We start from the raw sequence: 21538 nt of genomic DNA, 5'->3' as shown, positions 1-21538 counted from the left end.
TGAACTTTTGGCGGGGCTTTTCCCCGGCGACTTTTTATGGGGCTACCTTCTAACTTAGTTCTATTTTAAGTTGCGGGTAGGCGCAACACACTTACATAGCATAGCACATGGTTCATTTACTTTAGGTATACGGACATGGCAGTCAAGTTTTAGTAGTATTTATGTAATTTAAATATTCATCGTTGAGATTCTTGTATGTAATGGCCGTTATAAAGTCACAACATTCATGTCTTCATCACCCTTTCTACTCCTATCCCCGGCACTACCTTCTGAACTTCTCACTTATATCTTAAACCATCATATCCATCCAACTACTCTGGTTATATGTTCTTCCCGCTTAGAATTCCTTGCATGTCTTGCGGACGATGTACTTCAAGGAACAGCTCATCCGGACGAGGTAGCTCCTGGTGAGCATTCAGCGAGAACTTCAACATCTGCTCCTACGCCGGAGATCCAAGACATGAAACAAGAGCAGGCCAGGCAACGACAACATCGACTTCTCTCCTCTCCGCTATACCAAATAGCCACATCGCGGCACATCCGTGTCGTCTATATCCCCACAGTCACCCATCTTCGCGCATACTTGTCTGTCTTCTCACCGGATGACTCCAAAGTCCCAACTCCCCCCGCCAGCTTGAACTCTTCTGGGAAATACACACCGTGTATAATACTATACGGATTCCTAGAGATGCATCGCGACACGAGCGAATGGAGCGCGCAAGGTCTCGGTAATTCTGCATCCGCGCTAGTAGAGCTAGGCTACCGGTTATCGTGGCAGACGATCGTTATTGAGCCCCGGAAACATATCTCTACATTATCATTCGAGGACTCGCTAAGAGAAGACGTTCCCTTTTTAAGTGGCGGTGGGCGGAGACTAGGTCCCGACGCGGAGGCCGGCGGTTGGACTGGTCGGACCGTAGAAGTCGGAAGAGTCATGAAGAGGTGGTTTGATTTCCAGCTTGGGGAATGGGATATAAACTTGAATGAAAACAAGTAACTAGGCGCCAATAAAACATGACGGATCTTATAAATAATATGGTATCTCTTCAGATGCCTAAAACACAAGTTACAATGGTAATAAGCCCTATGTGCCCTTTTCCGGTCCTGATCGGTATGCAACACCTCAACGCCTACCGTGGTATCATGCTTTCATGGTCTCGTTATCGTTAAAAAAGTGAGACAATGGTCAGATGGAGACGGCCTGTTCCATCTCTGTGATGTACAGCTTGATGTGCGACTCCATCTTCAGATACTCATCATATGCGCTGTGAACCTCTCTCTCGATGTTCTCCTTGAGATCCAGCATCTATCTTATCGTTAGTACCAAGTATAGGGTAGCCGAGGAGGTTGATCTGAGTATGCATACCTTCTTCTCAGTTTGCTCAATTCGGACCCTCCTTCTCTCGATCTCCGTGCCTTTTGTCGCTCGCTCCTCTGTCAACTTCTTGTGTAATGCTCGGAGCTCTTCCATCTTCTCCTTGGCTTCCTGGGCTTTCTCTCGACTTTGTTCGCGTAGTTTTTCTGTGCGCTCGTTCCACTTGCTTAGCTGCCTCTGTAGCAACGCCTCTGTTCTCTCTACTTCCTTGACGTTGTTGCCACGTTCTGATAACGCATCTCTTTGCTTCGCATTTCTAGCATTTTCCTCTTCCTCCTTGGCCAGTTCCGTTGAGATCTCATCGAGAAGTTTGATACAGGATGCAACGTCCGTCGCCACAACACCGAACGAATCCGTCGACGTCTGTAATGCTCTTGCTCGTCGATCCAGAGAATCTATATGAGCTTTATCTGTGTTGAGAGTATTGCTGAGCTCCGCTAGACTTGTCTGTAACGCTTGAGGACTTTGCAGTGTGTATGGTCGTAGCTTGGCGCTCTCCTGTTTAAGTAGCATCTTCTCAGTTGTTTTTTGCTCGAGTCGTTGTGCCAATTCTCCCTTCTTCGCTTTCGCCTCTTCTAACCGAACTGCGACCTTCTCTTGGTTCCGTCGTAGCTCCAACAGCGTCTTCTTTAGTTCCTCATTGCGTTCCGTCTTCTCGCGTACCTGGGCTTCCATCGCCTTTCGGTTATGTCGCATCTCCTCTAGTCTGGCTTCCAAGTCCTGGTTCTCGCCATATAGCGTCTCGATCCGCGCCTTAGTCTGTTCGGCCTTATTGAAATGCTCGTCAATGACATTAGTCTGACTTTCACGGAACCGGACAAAGTTTATCAAGTAACTAAATATCTTGACGAGTCGCGGATGTGTGGGTTTGTAAAGATCGCTAAAACTAAAGTCGGTAATACCACACTCGAGGAGTAGCTTGCGTAGCGATACGTAGAAGCCCAATAGGTTGCGAGTGTCAGGAGGCACAATATCGGTATATTCGCCGCATACATCCTCAGCCGCAGCGCGCATCGCCGGCTCGACAGTATCACGGGTCGCATTCAAAAGTAGTTCAGCGAACCACTCGAAGATCATTTGTACTTGTAACGGGTTCGGCTTCTGCAGGTCGGCGACAGTAAATGGGATCCCGATGTCTGTTATGCAACCGACGATCTCCCTATCTGGCAGCCGCATAAAGGCATCGGCTTCCTCCTCCTTCTTGCGCGTGCGCGACTGGTTTTGCGTCGGCGGTATTATCGACATTCGCGGGTTGTACGCCATGGTCACGCTATTGGATATTTACGATCTTCGAGGTGACCGTAAAGTTCGTATGTTCTATAGTATTAAATAGTCTAGTATCAAAGCGGGAACACTATTTTCGAAATTTGTTCTGAATCGTTGAATTGACGAACTAGGGTTGATGGAGTGGAAAAGGCTTGGAGATATGTTTTGATGCGGTTGCTATGTGGGTCGAGCAGCTAGGATACCCAGCCGAGTGTGTAAACAATTGATTATGTCATCGTTGCTGATTGGTTGAATATTTCCACCCCATCTTAGATAATATACCTATTTATACTAAGGTTCAATCGCACCTGGATACAGATATACACTATACCTTTAAGTACCTAATGTACCTACCTACCTAGGTACGGAATACATATAGTACAAACGTGCAATTTGTAACAGAGCATTTACCTATTCTTGATGAATTCATCATTTATTACTTGTTAAGCTTCACGAGTTGGCTACCTGAAAGCTCAGCTACTTACTATGTGGGCTGAGTGGCTTAAGCCACTATGTACGGAATACCGCCCTTAGAATAATGTCCGACGCATGCAGATTCTATGATAGGCTACTGAGGTAAAATACCTTCAGAAAACCTGGGATAGTTCTCGGCCATTACTGGGTACTTTATTCATGTTCCTAGTACGCTATAGCAGATCAGATGAAGTTGAAACCTCTTCAACGGGCCTTATTTTCAGCTGGGTATTCAACCCGGCCGTCCTAGGAAAAGACTCGGCTCCGATAATCCAGGGTACAGCCACAATCAGGAATCTTCATTGTATGGCAGCAGGCCATAAGGTAGTCAATCTAGTCCTCAGATCGCTGGAAGCTTCACTATAGCAGACAATTTGAGTATACGTCCGATCAGAGTCTTTCAATCCTAGATCCTATCACATGTATGTGAGCATTCCTATACTCGAATCGCTTATTCCCAGATCAGCAGGGCTGCGGAGAAGAGACGCTTACATCCAATGAAAGGTGTTGTACGACAGCTGTGCATTTCATCCTCCTAGATTTTCTAGAGATCCACAGGAGACGAGAGGGACGGTGGCTCGCGATGTAGAACCTTATCAAAGTCAAGTATCCAATCATGCAATATATTTCTCACCCAGAACGGAGACGGTAGTATACTGCCTCATCTAGATTTGCTGCTCTGGCAGTCTGGTTAGAACGATATGGCAAAGAATCCAGAGACGTTCTTATCCGGATGCACGTTTGGAACCGATCGGCCATTAAGCTTCTCAGGAACGGTGCTCTTGCATAAGAGCCTAGGGGAGATGCGTGCGTTGAGCACACAACCTTCTACGTGTCAGTCTTGAGAGGCATAACTACTATGTCTTGAGTTACCACCGCCGCCCCCGCATATGCAAGTACCATAGATCCAGATTTCCAATGAGAACCGAACAGGCTATCGCCAATATCTACTTGCATTTTGCGTCTTTTTACATATGTGCGGGTTGAACAAGACACTCAAGCGTGAAACCCGCGGCATCTTCAAGGATGAGTTGCGGTGACGTACAAAACAAGGGAGAAAATAAGACAGGAGGTGGAATTACCCTACGGCTATCCTTTTACAGTAACAGTAACGAAGCGCCTATCATTTCCATTCGTAAGGTTGCTACCCGAAGCTATGCCCTATTGCGATGCATGAGCCGTACTATATTCACAAAACAGAAGGCTAGTTAAACTACATACATACATACCTGACCTACTAGGTTAAGGTCTACTCAGACTCCTCAATAACGAGATGTCTAGCGTTCGTATAATGCTTAAAGGAAACTAAAAATTCAATATTGGCTGCAAGCTGCAATAGTTTCTGTTGCAGAAAGCGTGACAGCGTCCAAATCCTCCTTGGCAAGGTCATGAATACGAGACCTCTCCGGGTTTTAGGTATTCCACCGCCGAATTTTCTACTGGTAGCATCTGCTACTATACGGTACGGGGCAGCCCGCCTCGGTTACAGCGCTGGAAGACAACGGTGGATATCTAGCGCTCGCTAGCATGCGCGTAACGAGTGCATCTAGGTAGGGGATTTGGCTTGGCACAGCCATGGGTTATTAGAAGGAGGCAAGTATGCTATTATAATCCTTCTGGATCTGTGCCTGTGCTTGTAGTTGCGTAAGCAGTCTGCGGAATCGTTTCGACATGATTAATACATATCTCTAAATAGTGAAGAAGGGAAATAAAAAAGTCGTTACAGTTTCTGTTAAGAAAAGGTTTAAACTATCTTATCTACCACATACGTCCGATCGAACTTTCACTATGGATACCTTACCTATGGATGTTCCCACGCAGCCCAGGCAACCCGCGTCCGATTACCACGAATCGGCATAGTAGCATGGGTCGAGCGGCAAGCCGTGCCGCCAAACGATCCGTTAACGCTACATATTTGGGGCTATTTGGGGCCGCTGTTCCACCTAGAGGTAGAGCTTGGACGTGAAACTTTTCATAGTGCGTGCTCTTGGGATCTTTAAGTAAAGGATCGGATTATCGAAACAGAAATCATCCGTAGGTTAGAGAATTGTATAATGACATATTTCAAATTTACCAGCTTATGATAATAGATCGACTTAGACTTTTGATTATATGAATGAATATTTCATGTAGGTACCTACATGGTGAATGAAAGCTTGGAGTAGTCATGTATCGTACCTTGCTGCTTTCCTTGTACCTGACATCACCATCACCGATTAAAGCTTAGCTGCACGAGACCCGGCTTTCGATCTCAAGTGCCGCCACGCTATGCTACGCCATGTTATCATTTCTTGACATTAAATGACTCCATGTAATATTTGTCTAATATGTCAATATGTACGGTATCGCTATATAGGTTAGAGTTATGTTAGGTACATCGTATGCATGTAAGTGGACAGTACCTTATGTACGAAGTAAAGGCATGTATGTAGTGAGCAATACATATTGTTGGAGTTTGTCAATGGCCCATTTCATTGGTCCCGACTCATATTAGAGGCCGTTTCCACTAAGCTCTAGCTCTCGAACCTAAAGTGACCTGCATTCTTACAGTATTAATAAGATCCGTCGTTTACTTAACTCGCTTCTGATATGTATGTACATAGCATACAGTGGTCCTGTAAGTCTTAAACAGAGACTCAGACTCTACCTATGTAGTAATTTGAAGGATTTTCGAGGGTCGGGTCTATCCCGTATCCCTACCTGCCTACCTCGTGGAAAATTAGGTATTGTATTTCGTGTATCTGTATTCCATTGGAACCCGAGAGTTTGCCATTGACAGGTAATCCGTATGTAGCACCTCATTGGATGCTCATTAGATGCTCATTGGATGTATGCTTTAGGTACATGCCCAGATGCCCTATGTAATGTTCCTTCATAACCATGTACCGTACCCAAATTCTTTTTGATCAACCCGCACCCTGTCAAATGCGTAGCCCCTAATAGGACCAAGTTTGGCCAGGGTGGTAGCGATTCGGATGTTACATACATGATGTAGGTACAGGTAAGTGGCCAGAAAGAATGCTTCCCATAGGTATGCAAAAAGTAACTAGTTACTCGAACAAATGATTAAATTCCTACAAATCGCTAGGATATTACGAGGTACTCATTACTTATATGCTACGTAGCACGACCGAATTCGATATGTACAATAATTCTGAATTACTCCACTAAAAGGTGATTGTCCACAGTACCCGCGTACCCGTCAGCCCGTTAGCATCCAGCCTACCAGCCCAAGGGTTCCCCCTGTGTGTGACTTCATTTCGCAAAGTCCATTTAATCGCCCTTTCCCTGAAGGTTGTTCCTGCTGCCCTGCTGCCCTGCCACACGCACTGACTGAAAATAGTAGTCGCCAACGACGCTACCCCCGTTTCTGATTTTTCTTTTCTTTTCCCTTACCTTGTCAAGTTCCTTGTAAGTGTTCCATATCTCCCCACTGCCGACCGCCACAGTCCCTCTATCGGTTCCCTCTAAACTTCTTCCCACAAGAAACTGAACCACCTCGAACCACACCACCACCACTACCACTACCAAATCTGGAGCCCAATCCAAAAACTTGCAGCATTCCAACACGAACGAGCTCCGTCCTCATGCCTGCGCTGGAAACGCATTGAAGCAGTTCGCGTCAACCCCAATATCCACAACTTTTATTTTTTCAGTCATCGCTAATTGGTCTCTCAGTCTGACTAAAGCGATTAAAGTAAAGGAGAGACATCAATATAATCTGCGTGTAATAACGTCCTGGTTGCTGCGGTGCGACGGCGTTTTAGAGGTCCTACCAATTCGAGCAAGACGCAGTTACTGACTGCACGAATTGGTTTGCGATAGATCTCGGCAAACCGAATCGGCCGGTAACATTGAGTTCAATACTTTACTGATTATATGCATAATTCGATTTAATCCGCGCCCATGGCGATAATCAGTCTGCGGCGATCGTTACCCAGCATCATCGACAGGAACCCGTCATCGCGCATTGCGATATAGCCTCGATAATATTTCCTACAACCAAGGCCGATAATCGATCTTTGGAAGTATGACCTTGTGGCCTTTCCGCCGCAGGGGCTCGCGCAAGCGATCTCGAACGCCAGCCCTCGGATCCGATGCCGATAATTTAGATCGTGGTCGTCAACCGCAAACACCTTCGCGAAATCAGACCGAACCCGTTGATATCGCGACAGGGAACGAGTCTCTAAGAGGAAAGCGAGATGGCCCTCACAAGTTGCAACGACGTCAACGTACCTATAGCTTCTCCCCCGGGCGTCGAGACTCTATACGCGTTGCCAAGACGAAAAGGGGACCGGTTGCATCGTTACCCGCCGATTCTATACCGACTGTCGCAGATGAAGCATATAGGGGTCATGGACTGCCACCAGGGTCTAACGACGATCTTGCGACTCGAGTGCCGACTTTGCATCATGAGAACTCACGAAATAAACGACGGGGCCAGCCTTTACCACGGAAAAAGTCTAGTAAACGGCGGAAAGAAGACCATAACCGGGAGGCTGAAATCAAGGCTATGAGCCAGTTTATGCCAGTACGCCCTGCTGCGGATGCCTGGCCAGCTGGCCGCTTAATGAAAAGGGAGAGCAGACGGACAAGGCCAGGTTCAGGCAGGAACTGGGATGAACCTTCCTCCGATCTTTCATTGCCCATGCCTCGCTCTATCCATTCGGCCATGTCGACGGACTCGGAACAACTCTCTTGGAAGGTCTCTGTCTTCGAATCCCTTGCACCTCGCCCGACGCTGCGATGTGCTGCCAACCCTGTTTATGGACCAGCAGCCAGCAGTGGGTTAACCCGATCTCAGTCTACGAAGCGGAAGCTTGCAGAAAGGAGTCCGATTCCCGAAGCTACACTCCGAGCTCATAAGAGGATTGATAGTCTAGCGGACGACCTAGATGCATCAGACCTACGAGAATTAATGGAGCGAGATAAGCGGAGAAGAGAGAGGAAGAAAGAAAAGGAACGTGAAAGAATAGAGAGACGTCTCGCTAGGAGAGCAGAGAAGCAGCGGGCAGAAGAAGCCGAAGCTGTCAAGAGCGGTACTCCACCGCCCCAAAACCTGGAGAGGGGTGTTCTGGGTCGTGAGATAGCTGGCGAAGATCCGGCTTCAGTGGTTATCACATCATCGAGAAGGAGACGCTCGGACGACGACTCGCCACGGAGACATAGCAGGCAGCAGGAGGAATTGGAAACTCGTGGGGATTCACCAAAACCTCTGGATGAGTTCCATCGCACGGAAAGTATCCCCCTTGAGCCGTCTACTCCAGCCAAGGCTGCAGAATCCGAGCAAGTGCCCGAGTCTTCACAAGGGCAGCAGCAGCAGCAGCAGCCATCTTCGCGCTCCTCGAGCCCGAAAATTTTAAGTTTCATTCGTACAAGGACATCGCGCTCGAGGTCACCTAAAGGTTCCGCCCGAACCAGGGCTGATGTTGAACAACCTTCACCTTCACTAACTAAGCTAGACTATGCAGAGTCTGGTAGCAGGGTCTCTGACGCCGGCTCCTCGAAACCGTGGAGGTCATTCTTCAGATGGGGCAAGAATAAGCGCAGTTCCGGCCCGTCATCTTTTTCGAATACTTCGCGAGATTCCATGTTAACAGGCCCGCCGCCAGCACATCAAAATTACGTACCGCGAAAAATCAGCTCAGGCGTACCCAAGAGGACTATGTCTCGTTTCCGAGAGGACCTCCCTGAGTTGCCTATATCCCCTCCGGACTCGCGAGTGGCATCCCCTGATGCCGATCCTCTACCTGTGGACCCCCTGCCCGTGATCCCTGATGACGTGCAGATGCGCTATGATACGCCGACATCGGGCCGTCGATCACACGACGTTATGCGGGCGACTCCTATTTCCTGGCAGCGAGATGAAATCCAGTCGTCGCCGGCGCCACATTCTATGTCGCTCGCATCTATCGATTCGGAGGCGTCTTGGCTCTCGGGCCGCATTAATAAGAAGCGAGCCTCATCAGGTATGAGAAACTCGCTTCAACAGTATGCCCAACCTCCTTTCTCTGCGGAATGCGAAGAACATGCTTCAGACGACGAGAATATCGTCGAGGACGAGTATATGAATAGTGTCGTCCCCACTCGCTCGCGTGAAAAATCTACAGGCGAAGCTCGCCCAAGCAGCGATGAGGAAGATGAAGACCGTGAAGCTAAGTGGGGTGCTGTTGGTCAGACACCTACCGTGCACCACAGAGATACCATGCGGAGCAGAGAAGGCTTTCTTCAGTCTTTTGATGACGATGATGAGAAAGATCTCGAGAAATACAGCGACGATGAAGAAGAGGGTCAAAGTCCTGTTCAACCGCAGAGAGCAACTAGCGTTAACCTCGATAAGGGTCACGCTCGGAACTTCAGTGCGGGCAGCGCCAAGCTGCTAGAGATATCCCCTCGAGCATCTGGTGAGAATAGGGGGAGTTTCGTCGACCGCGGTACTCAGTAGTGCTATAGCTACGCTAACTAGGAGTGAGTGGGTTGACACTACTTGGCACCAAATATTTCAACAAGAAATGGGTGCACGATTTAAGCCAGGAGATACGATTGACATTCATTTCCCCTTCCCTTGCGTTTACTTCCGACCAACAGCTACCAGCTCAGCTACATTCATTTGATATTTCCTTCCTCTCTCAGATACCGACCTTATTCACTCATTATGACCTTTCTTTTCATGTTTCAACTCACCAAACCAGAAAAAAAAGTTGAAAAATAAAAAAAAGTATCCGGTCTATCTCCTGGCTCAATGGTCGGAATATTACACCCTTTCAGGGTCAACCAAGAAAATGGAAACCCCCAGCGTCAATGCGGTCCCAGCTTCACTACCTACCCGACCAAATTCGCTTCCTTCAAGGATTTCGGTGCGCATATCACCCCTAGGATATGCCATACGACTCTATTGGCTTCTTTACTTCATATTTGCGGAAACATGTGGAGGAGGGGTAAAATATGGCTTGTTTTTTTATTTTTTATTCTTGATATACTGCGATACCACCGGGGTTATGTGTTTTTATTGCGCGCGGTTTTGTTATCTGTTTTTGATACCACTCATATTCTGCTGCAGCGCAGAGGTTCATGAGGCGTCCAGGGAGATGCCCACAGTGATGCATAGATGTCTTTTCACACACTGACCGACCTAAATTTCGGTAGCTTGTACTTCGGTCTATTCGAATTGATACGTCTTAGGCAGGGCTAAGGATTCGTGCATGCTAGGCAAGCGCATTAAATCCACAATCTTCTCATAGAAGTATTGATGTTAACTCACATGCTCGTATGGGAGACTATTGGGAGTTACTAGCTAACCAGACCGCAATGCGTTTTCCGGTTTTCAAATAGACATGATTGGGTGAAGGGGCCCAGGTTGGCGAGCAGGCAAGGGAACAGGTGTTAAGGGTTGGGAAAAATTAGATGTTCGACTCAAACTAGAGGTGTTCGGAAATATCTGCGAGGCCGACTTGGGCCATTTATACCCTTGCCTTGCCCATAACGTCGGAGTTTAGGTTGGTCACGTTGTGTACATGTATGAAGTATAATGCTTGTAGAATTGCGAGCTAGAGAAGAAAATTTCGTTTTCAATCAATTTCATCAAGGACCCAGCGAGTTGTGAAATGTAGATAGAATCTTATATGATCGCCATCGGATTCATGCAGACTCCCGTAGCATTCAAGAATTTATAAATCCGAACGCCTGGTTCTCGCTTTCTTCGGTGTAACCCAAAAGGATCACGGGTAGGTATGCAGTGAGATGATTTGGAATTTGCTTGGCCATGCAGAAACGTCTTATTCAAAATATGACGTGTCGAATGCTATTAAAAGTTGGTCATATTCCAGAACAGAAGATCACTACGTGATTAATAACCTTGATTATTTGTAGTATTTTGAATACCGCGGACATAGGAAGCTATAGCCCCTTACTAATACCATTTACGAGATATGCGATTTGGAATATTTTATGGAATTAGATTAGCAATGGTCGGGGAAATATTCTGTATCTTCCATTCCATTAGGAGGTACCTAGTGGAAGGTAACTGTTGAACGCCACGAAACGCAAGCTAAAGCGGCTTATAAGCCACATTTAAAAGAATAAGAATCACGTCATGAGAAGAACTGACAAATCAAAAAATATTTACATCATCAGCTAAGTTTGCCTTATTCCTCATTCGAAACGGCAAGTAACACACTCGATCTGTTCGGCAACGCATTAAATGCATTATTGATCCGAGTGAATTAGCTAAAGTTACCTCGTACGAAACACAAGCTTACAATTACATTTCTTGGCACAGCCTTGCCTCCTTCCCGTTCCATAGTGTACAAGAGCTAATACCTCAGATACATAAAACCCACCAAACACCCCGCGTCTTTTTCCCGCTTGCAATTCAATTTTTCCCCTCCATGTCAAGAAACTTGTTCCGAACAGCCCAGTCTACTTTTAGGCAATCTCTTTACAGACCGTCGCATATCTCATCCTTGAGGCAGTTCCATACTACATTGCCCAGAATGGCTGTACACAACTACCAGACGTAAGTCGCATATGTGTTTTTGAGCCCTTCCCGAGACATAAAAAGTGGCTGCATTAGATCTAATGTAACCCCGCTCTGTTATATTATAATACTCCGTGTCTCCGATATGTCGACGGAATGCTAACATTGCGCAAAGCGCCGACTCCTTCAAGGAGGCCGTCAAGAATAACAAGGTCGTCTTGCTCGACTGCTTTGCCACTTGGTGCGGTCCTTGCAAGGCCATTGCCCCCATCCTAGCGAAGTGAGTTCCACATCCGAAATCCCTCACAAGCGCGGCGCTATATTTCTGCGCGCCAAATTAGAGCTTCTCTGTATTATTATTATTATAACCTATAATAGAGTTGCTCAATCCTTCTACCCAAGGCAATGCGTCGCTAACCACGTATAACAATAGCCACTCGAACGAGGAGCAGTTCAAGGATATCCATTTCGCCAAGATCGACGTCGACGACCTGCCCGACCTGGCCCAAGAGCTCGGAATTACCGCCATGCCTACCTTCCTACTCTTCAAGGATGGCGAACTAGAGCCTGCTGAGAAGCTCGTCGGCGCAAACCCCAACGCGCTCGTTGCGCTTCTCAAGAAGAACGTCGCCTAATTGGTGACCCATTCGTCGGATGGGGTCGGTCGGTTAAGAACGAAGTATGAATAGAGGGGCGTACGAACTTGGCGTCGGCCGAGAAAGGATATCCCACAGAGTTCGAGGTCGCATTCATCGGTACGGGTGGTTGTGGAGGAGGCTTTGTCACGCTCATGCGTATGGTTTCTGCTTTATGAATAGAGTAGGGTTTATCCAAACCTGAATGAATGAATAATTCCCAGTGCAGAGTATTCCAGCCATTATGTCTTGTGATATCTACGGAGCGGTGAATGTCTTTTAGGTAATCCTTATAAATTGATATTATCGAAGACATCCAATAACGGAGTCTAATCACTTACTTGTAGTGATATACTCAATCCTTAGAATTGAAAAGTGAAAGTAAGGGGCTGATAGCTGTTTCTATGCCTTTTAACAGCAGTGATTATACAATGCGGAAACTATTAACAGGCCTTTTTATATTGTCTCCGAGCGAGGGAAAGCACCCAACCCTCATTTATTAATTTAATAGGAGTTCATAAGGTATATTTACATCGAAGTTGCCGAATTAAGAGTTAACATACGTTTAATAGGGGTTTCTTAAGGGACGATATAGAAAATAGGTAAGTACCTAGGTAGGTAAGTAACTTCGAGCAACTAAACTTGCTGAGGGTTACATGTCATTTCACCCGCACTTGATGATGTAGCTCGTAGTTTATTGTCTTGTACGACTTTTGATAATACGTAATAATAGAATAAATAGCTTCCCTTTTACTTTTATTAATATACTTATTCCATTTTCTGTATCGGATTTATAAGGGATAGGGTTTACTTAATATAACTACCTAACCTAGGTAACTAACCTGCCCTACCTATGTAATTACAAGTGCCTTGCTTCGGCCCTATGGTCATAAGTCTAAGTACGATTTACATCTACACTCATATTTTTGGCAAGGGAAACCCTATACTTGAGAAAGCCGAACGAGCCGAGCCTGTCTCGAGGTCAGCAGTATCGGGAGTCTAGATGAGACATCTAGAACAGAGAACATGTTTGTATGTGTACGAGCCGTAGGCTCGCTTGATAGGTTTAGAGTTCCTCGCGGAATAACGAAGTTGTTTCCATACTGTTCGGTTCCACATGACAGGCAGGAGGCATGAGAATAATTATGTTATATGTTATTCCGCAATGGACCTTCAACGCAGTCGCCCGTTCTAGATAACTCGTTTAGAATACTGATAACGTTTGTCTTATATATAACAGGTAATCTTCAGATTTCATGCTGTGCATCAAACCTGAGAATATATTTCTCTTAAGCCCTAATAACTACTGACCATTACCTAAGATTCCGAAATATCAAAGTCTTAGTATAGCTTTGACAATAAGATTAAGCTATAATGAGCAAGCCTTAGGGGCTTGACGGTGTATTAACTGATCGTTTTTCTTTCCAACGAGGGGAATGATACGTTCCTCGTATTATATTTGCTAGGGCGTAACGGGGAAATGGGACACACTCTTGTTGTTGCACGAGGAGCTACATTCGTTATCTGATTTATCTAACACAAAACTCTTAATATAACAGACTTCGAGAACTGGGTGTTGGGATTCTAGACGAGACATCTACTTAGAAGAAGGGACTTATTTGGTATATAAAGTTGGGTTGGAATTCCTTGCGGAACAACGAAATTGTTTCCGTGGCTTCCCGTTCCACTCCTTCATACTGGGTACCTAGATAGGCACGGAGTACACTTTGCTTGGTGCGAATAACCTTTTGAGATCGATGAAAATGTCTCTGCTAGCACCATTTGCACGAAGCTGCCCGAAAAAAAGGTGTTTCATAGCAGCAACAGCAACAGTCTGTCGAGTAGACTACTGTTAGATATGAAACCGCGGGAGAACTAAGAACTGCAACTAAAATAGCTTAATTTGACTATTTCGGAGCCCGAGCGTTGATCGATGAGATGGTGTTGACTTTCCTTATAATAGTAAAGACGAAAAGATTGGCTGTTGTTAATATGCGGCTCTATGTGGTACCTGACTAATTTCTGCACGGACGCGCAACTACCTACTTCCTAGGTACCACTTATGTAATAATCGTATAGGCTTGCCCCCTGAATTGTCAACTGCATGCCAAGATAATTTCTTAAACTACGCGCCTTAAAGTTCTTGGTAGGACATTAGAGTCTAGACTGCAGAGAGTCATTTCATAGCATTGATAATAGTTATTTTATAAGGTACCTAAGTATGAATAAAACTATATTTTAAGATTCCTGCTTTAAAACTTTTTTTTTTTAATTTATTTGCTTTACGCGTTTTGAATGAGATAATCTCTTCTTAGTTGCCTGCCGCGATATGATAATAAATAAGTCCTTTGCGCGAAAGTGATCTTTAGCTAAGTCTTAACTTACCCCTCGACCTCGGACGATTCAAATGCATGAAGAGAGATCTACTCATGGATCAGACAAGAAATGATTGGTTACCTAAGACTGGAGCTGAAATTAGGGCTGCCACTTCTGCACGAGCCCATGGCACAAGGGGTCGGGACCGAGACTCTTCGCATTGGGCAATCAGATCGTAAATGATAATAATCAATGCCGCCTTTGTGGGGAAGATATGGGCTGCGGGTTCGGATGAAGTTTACACAGCATGTCAGCCAAGCATTCTGTCAAGAGTTTATGTCGGTAATTATTCCCCATGCTTTGTTTAACTTCATACACTAAGGCAATCTTTTAATCTCGGGTTACACTATCATAGCTGTATATAATAGCGGTAGTTAAGAAAAGCATTCGTCAACTCTAATTCTATTTTCTCTTAACAAGTCTATTATATGTGAAAAGTCTTCTCGGCGAAATTCGCCAATCTTCTCGAGATATAATTCGCGCAACTTAAGTCTTTAACCCTTTTCATGACCTATCGGATTGCTATGTAGAAGTTAAGGGATAGACAATATGATGACGACTACTTTAACCTCAGGAACGTTGGATAATACGTTAAGTAAGATCGGATTTCCTACAGCTAAGATTTTCCTCGTCAAACTGGATCGTTACGATGACTACCTAGGTAGGTATCTAGTGCTCGCTTCTCTGTGTATGTATGACCTGTGCCCCAGTTTGAAATAGATATCAATGTGATATATTTCCGCTATGATACCTGCGTCGCGAATGCGACCAAGTACCGGAGTACGTAATGAGCCCTAGCAAAACATAGAAAATCCTACCTGGGACTGGGGGCAGCTGCGAGGTTGAGCACAAGCCCTACTACAGTTCATCCCCCTGAAATAATGTTAGTTTTTCGGACGTGCACGATACAGGACAGGGCTTCGAATTCTAAATAGAACAACGCCCTTTAAAGCATCTCAACTATTATACCAGGGTTTATTACCTAACATAAAATACTCCGAAACAACGTTTTCAGAAAACTACAACAACCTCCCAGGGCGGCAATAGATATACGCTTCAGGATCTCAGCCGAAGTTCCGCTGAATAACATTATTACAGGGGGCGTACTGTACTGATGGCCCGTATGTCTCCTCGTCTCTTTAATGATCAGGCGAAAATTGTTTCATTAACACGCGTCCTGCTTTGGTGCGCTAGGAGAATTTTGACGATCCCTGCCTACTCCAGTTGACTGCAGCCGCGAGGTAACATGGCGCTAGAGGCTCTTGAGGGACCCTTGTATGAAGTTAGAAACCTTATCCCTACGTAAAGAGTCTAAGCGCGGCTCTGAGGAAACGCTGACAGCCGCATTTCATTATGTCGTCGTAAGCACGTTGCATTGGTAGGACCTTTTAAATATTCGTCCTGTGCAGGTATCTGCTTCTACCATTGGTCGGAGAGCTTCAAAATACGACGAGATCTCTTGGTGCTGTGTTACTTTTCCTATTACAGCTTAGAGGTCTCCTTGTAGATCATTCTCGCGATAGCGACATGACTATGATCGGCCCTGGGATAGGTTTGATCATTTACATACACGGAAAACAGCAACACGCGGCTTGATAGTTCTACTTACTCTACGCCCCTTATAGACGGTTTATATGTTAGTTGAATTAGGCCTATGGCCAGCACCTGTTGTTACGAACAGTGAGCATATCGTGCTATATACTTTCAGCCCGAAGATTTAAGTAATGGAAGGGGAAATGGACTACAAAGTAGAATAGCTAATTCACTTCTCGATGTATAAGTTAAGTGTCGTCTGAAGTTTTGGCTGGTCCCTTGTTGCGTGGCTCCATTCTTATCTGGGCGTTTTACACCCCTTTGCGGATGCTATCCGGGGAGATATCCTTGAAGGGTCTCGAGGAGACATCAGCCTAGCTACTCGTATGCAGGGTCTTTTTGATACGGCTCTAACAACTCTCAGGCCGTCATATCACAGTTTTGACTAAGGACATGCCTCGCTTAGGATATTTACATAGAGTCACTCTACATATAAGTATGAGGAGAATATCACAGATATCCCTTCAAGATGAATGGTATCTCATCAGCTTTTCCTCGTCTCTATCCTCTTCTTTGAATTTCCCTCCATCTGTCTCTCGTTGCCAGTAACTAAATTACCTTTATACCAAACACTTATACCATACTATCTATCTACTTATAAGGCTTTTGACGATATGGATTCGTTCAGGCTGAAGGCACTGCTCGCAACTCTTGTAGCCAGTAGTGGTTTTGCTAAAGCGCAATGCCCGGCTGTATGGACGGATGTTGCTGCGGACTTAAAAGAAACATTCTTGGACAGCAGCGGGAAGTGTACCGATGATGCTCGTGCGGCAATTCGACTCGCATTTCACGACTGCTTTCCTAGTGCCTGTGATGGGTCGATCATATTGGCGAATGAATGCACCGATCGTGGCGAAAACGCCCAGATGGTTGATATATGCTCGAAACTGGGTGACAAGGCAACACAGTTCAGTGTTGGCACTGCGGATCTGATTCAGTTTGCTGCTGGTGAGCTTTTGCCCAATGCCTCCTTTGTTATTTACCCCTAGCTCACATATTTATTCAACCTATAGCCTACGGAATAGCGTCTTGCCCTGGCCTACCTACGATATCTGTCAAAGTGGGCAGAGTAGATTCATCCGAAGCGAACCCCACGGGCCAGATTCCCGGTGCCAATGACAACGCTACATCGATAGTGTCCGCATTCGCGGCGAAGGGCTTCTCAAGTACCGAGTTAGTTGCTTTGGTTGGAGCTCATAGCGCCGCCAAGGACCTGGCTGGAAACGCACTCGATACAACGGTGCAAGAGATGGATACCAACTTCTACACTGAGACGGCAGAAGGAAGCGCCCCCGCTAGTTTGAATAGCGACAAATTCCTAAGCAACTCGACAGAAACAAGCGCTGATTGGAATTCTTTTGGCTCTGATGCCGCAGCATGGGCTGCTGCTTTTGTACCAGCGTAGGTCTCCCCCTTTGTTTCACTCCCTTTAACCTAAGTATATTTAGTATCAACATACTCACTGATATTGTGTAGGATGGAAAAGATGAGCTTACTTGGCAACGATGAGGCCAGTCTAACAGATTGCACTAGTGTCCTCACCGCTGCATTCGCCTAGTCAGTACCTAATCATCCTGTATATTGGACTGGCTTTGGCGTGGTGGCTGGTTTGTAAGAGCTACGGGGCATTTGTAAGCGGTAACGTGTTTTATAACAGAGGGACAGGATCGTTGATAAAGGATCGGACAAGAAAGGAGTTTAGGGACAAAGAAAATATATTCAATATGTTTATGGAAATAACCAAGTTACAATGTACAATTAACTAAGAGTGTGTAAGCTCAGTCCCAAGGATTGGTTTATTTCAAAACTAAAACGTGTGTAAATTAAATTATACCTAAGATATTCAGTGTTCATTGGGAATGATATGTAGCCTACCTACTAGATAACTTAAATAATATGCTAACAACTATCATACTGCGGTCTTTTAGCAAGACTATGAAATTAATTAGTAGTAACCCTCAAAGACGCGAGGCTTAGGGCCGACCCGGGCGATTTACTCCTGATTAATTCCGGCCGCGGCCTTGTCCACCCCTTGATACCCTTGACGGGGAAGTACCTCTTGTCGTAAGTGAACCTCTTAATGGGGAATTACCTCTCGTCGAAGCCGTACTCCCTCCCCGACCCCGCGTAGACGGCCCCGACGAGGTGCTAGGATTCCCGCTAAGGTCAGCCGAAGCCATCTTTGCGGCCGAAGCTTCTCGCCCCTTTTCGAGGGTCTGGAAAGAGACTTCTTGGTCCTTCTTCAAGGGGCTGATCATGACAAACATAACAACTTTTGACTGAGGTGTGAGAGCGGGTCTTAATGCTCGTACTAGCTCTGTATCATAAACGACAGGCTTGCGGGCCGCTATGCAACTAATCAGCCCAGTCAAGCTCATCAAAGACTTGTTGATCATGATCCCTTCCCTACGAATCGTGTCTGTCGTTCCCATCTCGTTTGGCCTCTCGCTTCCCGCGAGGTCAACGATATTAAGAACGCCAGACCTAACTTCCCTTGGATTTGCTAGTGATTTCCTTGAAATTTCAAATGACAGAATCAGATGCGAACGAGAGCTAGTGGCGTTCATATCAGTTCTCGATGTTACTCTGTAATGCATCGCGGCATCTATCACTGACAGAGCCTCTTCATGGGAGTGCAATTGTTGCTTCCCAACTTGGTTTCGTCGGACCTCCTCCCCCCTCCGTTTCGTCTCAATTGCTGCCAAGAGGTCATAGGTCTTGTCCAGATAAATTTCTTGGATGCTTACCGAAATCGAAATTTCAAACTCATCTTCTAGTTTCTTCTTCGTATCGAACAGTAAATCCATGGACCTTGGAATCACTCCGTTCTGTTTCGCGTCTGAACCTTTGTGACTAAGAGTAAAGGTTTTTCCAGCACCAGTTTGCCCGTAAGCGAACATTATGATCCTTTGGCCCTCCGTTGAAGATACAACAAGGTCGCTGATATGTTCGAAAACGTCTCCGTTGGTATCCGATGGACCAAAGATGCGCTCGAAATCATAGATCTTTGGGTTGTCATCGACTAAGACTCCCATAACGTTCATCCGTTTAGTGGCGATAGTCATTTTCCCCCAATGCGAGGAAAACTCACCCGGATCTCGCGGACCAAAGTCTACAAGGTCTGCTGCAGGGGTGTCCTTTCCTGGGGGTCGAATCCTACACAAAACCCTGATGTTGCCTTGAATATCTCGAAGAGTTGTAACAATGGCTCGGTTTTTATTTCTTTCATCTTCAAGTAGTGTCCGGATTCTATCACAGTCCTCCGTTTTCTTAAGCAGCTCGGCCTTCATCTCCTCTGTCATCTCAAGCATCTTGGCTTTCATCTCCTCAATTTCTGCTTCGTATCTGGCTTTGTTAGAGCTTTCGATGCTGGGGATAGTGACATTGGAACTTTGAATACCATGACTGGTTTCGGTGAAACTTTGGGCGCCGCGGCTGGCCTCAGTGGAGCTTTGGGGGCTGTCTCTATAGTACTCGAGGCCCTTATTAAATTGACTGGGGTTTGTTATATTTTGACTTCCTTCTAGAAGTTCGATTATTACATCCCTGGATTTTTCAAATTCGTTGGGTATATGTTTCCATATTTGTACATTAGCTTCGGCAGAAATAAGAACTATCTTTTCAAGGTTTTTGATACGTTCTTCATGTTTTGCGAGCCTGTATTCTAAATTTGAGTGATCCATTGGGACGAAAAGGTTTAGCTAAAGCGATTAAAATGAATAAATTAATCCTGGCTAGGAGGTCGCGAGTGTGATTAGATATAGTGATGAACCAGTGGTCTGTGAATTTAGTTATTATACATTTTGAAAGAGAATTACCGGCTATTTCTGATTATTATATCTTTAGTACAACGAGAGTATTGTTTTGTAAAAGCCTGATTGTTTCTTTTTTTGTCAATAAACAATGCTATTGATTAAGTATATAGTTGGGCATTTATATCTATCTATTTATTGTATGATAACCTTTGTTTTCTTTCAAGGTAAACACCTTATCCTTTCCACACAAAAATCCTGTTTGAATGTCTAACTTGCCTCTTAAATGCATCAGAGTGCAAGTGCGCATTATACTAACTATTATTAATGGAAAGTATAGTATATGAGTCATGTAAATAATTAACTACCTAGGTACCTAAAGCAAGCTTCTTTATAAGTAAAGGAAAAGCTCAGCTTATATACACGTTCTCGTTAATATGTCTTATACGGTACCTGGAAGTAGTCCCTAGGCCACTGATTTTGCAATTGGAATATCAGCCAAGGCAAGGGTGGAATTTAGAACGCATCCTACCACTATTGGCTGATTCCAGTGCGCATAAAGAGGTTGGGTGGCCTTTCTCGTGAGAGGAATTCACTATCAACTTCGTACTCCATGTCGGGCCCTTCCCCATGAAAGCCTAGACGGGAGTATACATGTCTTCCCACTGGATACGAGTTAGTTATTATAGCTTCAGAAGTTATACATGCTATTGGGTTAAAAAAAAACCCCCCAACTTACTACTCGATGCTTCGGTAATAGCTTCTAAACCACCCCGACGTCGTGCTTCGTCGAGACCCCATTGGACTAATCTTACTGCAATTCCCCTTCGTTGGTAAGCTGGATCGACAGAACACGAACGCAGATGCATCACCGCCGGTGGATGCGACGTTTCCTTTTCTTTGACAACTTCGACACGGCGCTTTACAAACGAACGCAAAACCTGGAAAAGGTAACGTTGCTCGGCTTCGTCGTCTGGATAAAGTGCCTTAATATCTGACAAGATACGTTGGTCATCAGACGGCCGTTCGCCATAGCCATCAACTATTGATAACTGGTCCCAAACTGCCAGGCCAGCTACAACTGGTCGTCCCTGGTCAGAAACAGTAGCCTTGAGAAAAATTGTATTTGCATTTCCCTGATTATCATAGGTGACATTGCGCCATTTCTCAACCAGCTTTGCTGCGGCACGAGCTCTACCTTCGGTAGTGTCCCATCCGGGATACATAGCCATCCAAAGGGTATCGCGAACCTGGTTCCCAAAGGCATTGCAGGCGCAGTCAAATCCAGCAATTATATCCTCCTCGCGATCGATGATTTCAACTCGAGGTTCTTCCTCTGGCAGTTTAGTTGTTGCAGGTTGGTGAGCCATGTCGTGAGAATACTAGACTAGGTTAGTAATGATGAGAAAGTGGAGAAGCTTTATGAAATGTTGAAGGGAATTGTAGTGTATCATCGTAGTCGGATCAGCTCAACTTAAATATGAGGAGTAAAATTCATTACCCAATAATAATGAAGTCTTAAATAGCCAAGTTTTGCCAAGAGTATTATAGACTTGCCAACGTCTATTGATGAGCTTAATTACTCAGCATT

At 45.4% G+C, this 21538-nt stretch overlaps 7 protein-coding genes across 7 annotated transcripts; 4 read left to right on the top strand and 3 right to left on the bottom strand.

The window, feature by feature from the left end:
• The first annotated feature begins 81 nt into the window (after positions 1 to 81).
• On the top strand, positions 82 to 1151 carry F5Y00DRAFT_209001 (uncharacterized protein). Its single transcript, XM_048005481.1, has one exon. The coding sequence runs from the start codon at positions 227 to 229 to the stop codon at positions 995 to 997; it is 771 nt and encodes a 256-aa protein (XP_047860120.1). The 5' UTR covers positions 82 to 226; the 3' UTR covers positions 998 to 1151.
• Positions 1092 to 2799, bottom strand: F5Y00DRAFT_209003 (Nuf2 family protein). The gene is made up of 2 exons (XM_048005482.1): positions 1367 to 2799; positions 1092 to 1306 (listed from the first exon to the last, which is right to left on the bottom strand). Exons 1-2 carry the CDS (start codon positions 2636 to 2638, stop codon positions 1187 to 1189), a joined length of 1392 nt encoding a protein of 463 aa, XP_047860119.1. The 5' UTR covers positions 2639 to 2799; the 3' UTR covers positions 1092 to 1186.
• A 4346-nt stretch (positions 2800 to 7145) lies between these two features.
• On the top strand, positions 7146 to 9560 carry F5Y00DRAFT_256206 (uncharacterized protein; the record flags this gene model as incomplete). Its single annotated transcript, XM_048010378.1, has 1 exon — positions 7146 to 9560. The coding sequence occupies one exon, from the start codon at positions 7146 to 7148 to the stop codon at positions 9558 to 9560; it is 2415 nt and encodes an 804-aa protein (XP_047860118.1).
• A 2047-nt stretch (positions 9561 to 11607) lies between these two features.
• F5Y00DRAFT_266798 (thioredoxin-like protein) lies at positions 11608 to 12226 on the top strand (the record flags this gene model as incomplete). Its single annotated transcript, XM_048011986.1, has 3 exons — positions 11608 to 11630; positions 11767 to 11871; positions 12025 to 12226. The coding sequence occupies 3 exons, from the start codon at positions 11608 to 11610 to the stop codon at positions 12224 to 12226; spliced, it is 330 nt and encodes a 109-aa protein (XP_047860117.1).
• A 4442-nt stretch (positions 12227 to 16668) lies between these two features.
• Positions 16669 to 17600, top strand: F5Y00DRAFT_266797 (putative class II peroxidase; the record flags this gene model as incomplete). The annotated part of the gene is made up of 2 exons (XM_048011985.1): positions 16669 to 17143; positions 17209 to 17600. 2 exons carry the CDS (start codon positions 16669 to 16671, stop codon positions 17598 to 17600), a joined length of 867 nt encoding a protein of 288 aa, XP_047860116.1.
• A 598-nt stretch (positions 17601 to 18198) lies between these two features.
• On the bottom strand, positions 18199 to 19878 carry F5Y00DRAFT_274411 (P-loop containing nucleoside triphosphate hydrolase protein; the record flags this gene model as incomplete). Its single annotated transcript, XM_048013352.1, has 1 exon — positions 18199 to 19878. The coding sequence occupies one exon, from the start codon at positions 19876 to 19878 to the stop codon at positions 18199 to 18201; it is 1680 nt and encodes a 559-aa protein (XP_047860115.1).
• Positions 19879 to 20327: 449 nt separating this feature from the next.
• Positions 20328 to 21475, bottom strand: F5Y00DRAFT_208835 (uncharacterized protein). Its single transcript, XM_048005480.1, has 2 exons — positions 20687 to 21475; positions 20328 to 20612 (listed from the first exon to the last, which is right to left on the bottom strand). The coding sequence occupies exons 1-2, from the start codon at positions 21315 to 21317 to the stop codon at positions 20482 to 20484; spliced, it is 762 nt and encodes a 253-aa protein (XP_047860114.1). The 5' UTR covers positions 21318 to 21475; the 3' UTR covers positions 20328 to 20481.
• Positions 21476 to 21538: the final 63 nt, after the last annotated feature.

Source organism: Daldinia vernicosa, assembly GCF_022497035.1.
Source record: "Daldinia vernicosa strain CBS 139.73 unplaced genomic scaffold F5Y00scaffold_81, whole genome shotgun sequence".
Taxonomy (NCBI): Eukaryota; Fungi; Ascomycota; class Sordariomycetes; order Xylariales; family Hypoxylaceae; genus Daldinia; species Daldinia vernicosa.
This window is presented reverse-complemented; position numbering and strand designations above follow the sequence as displayed.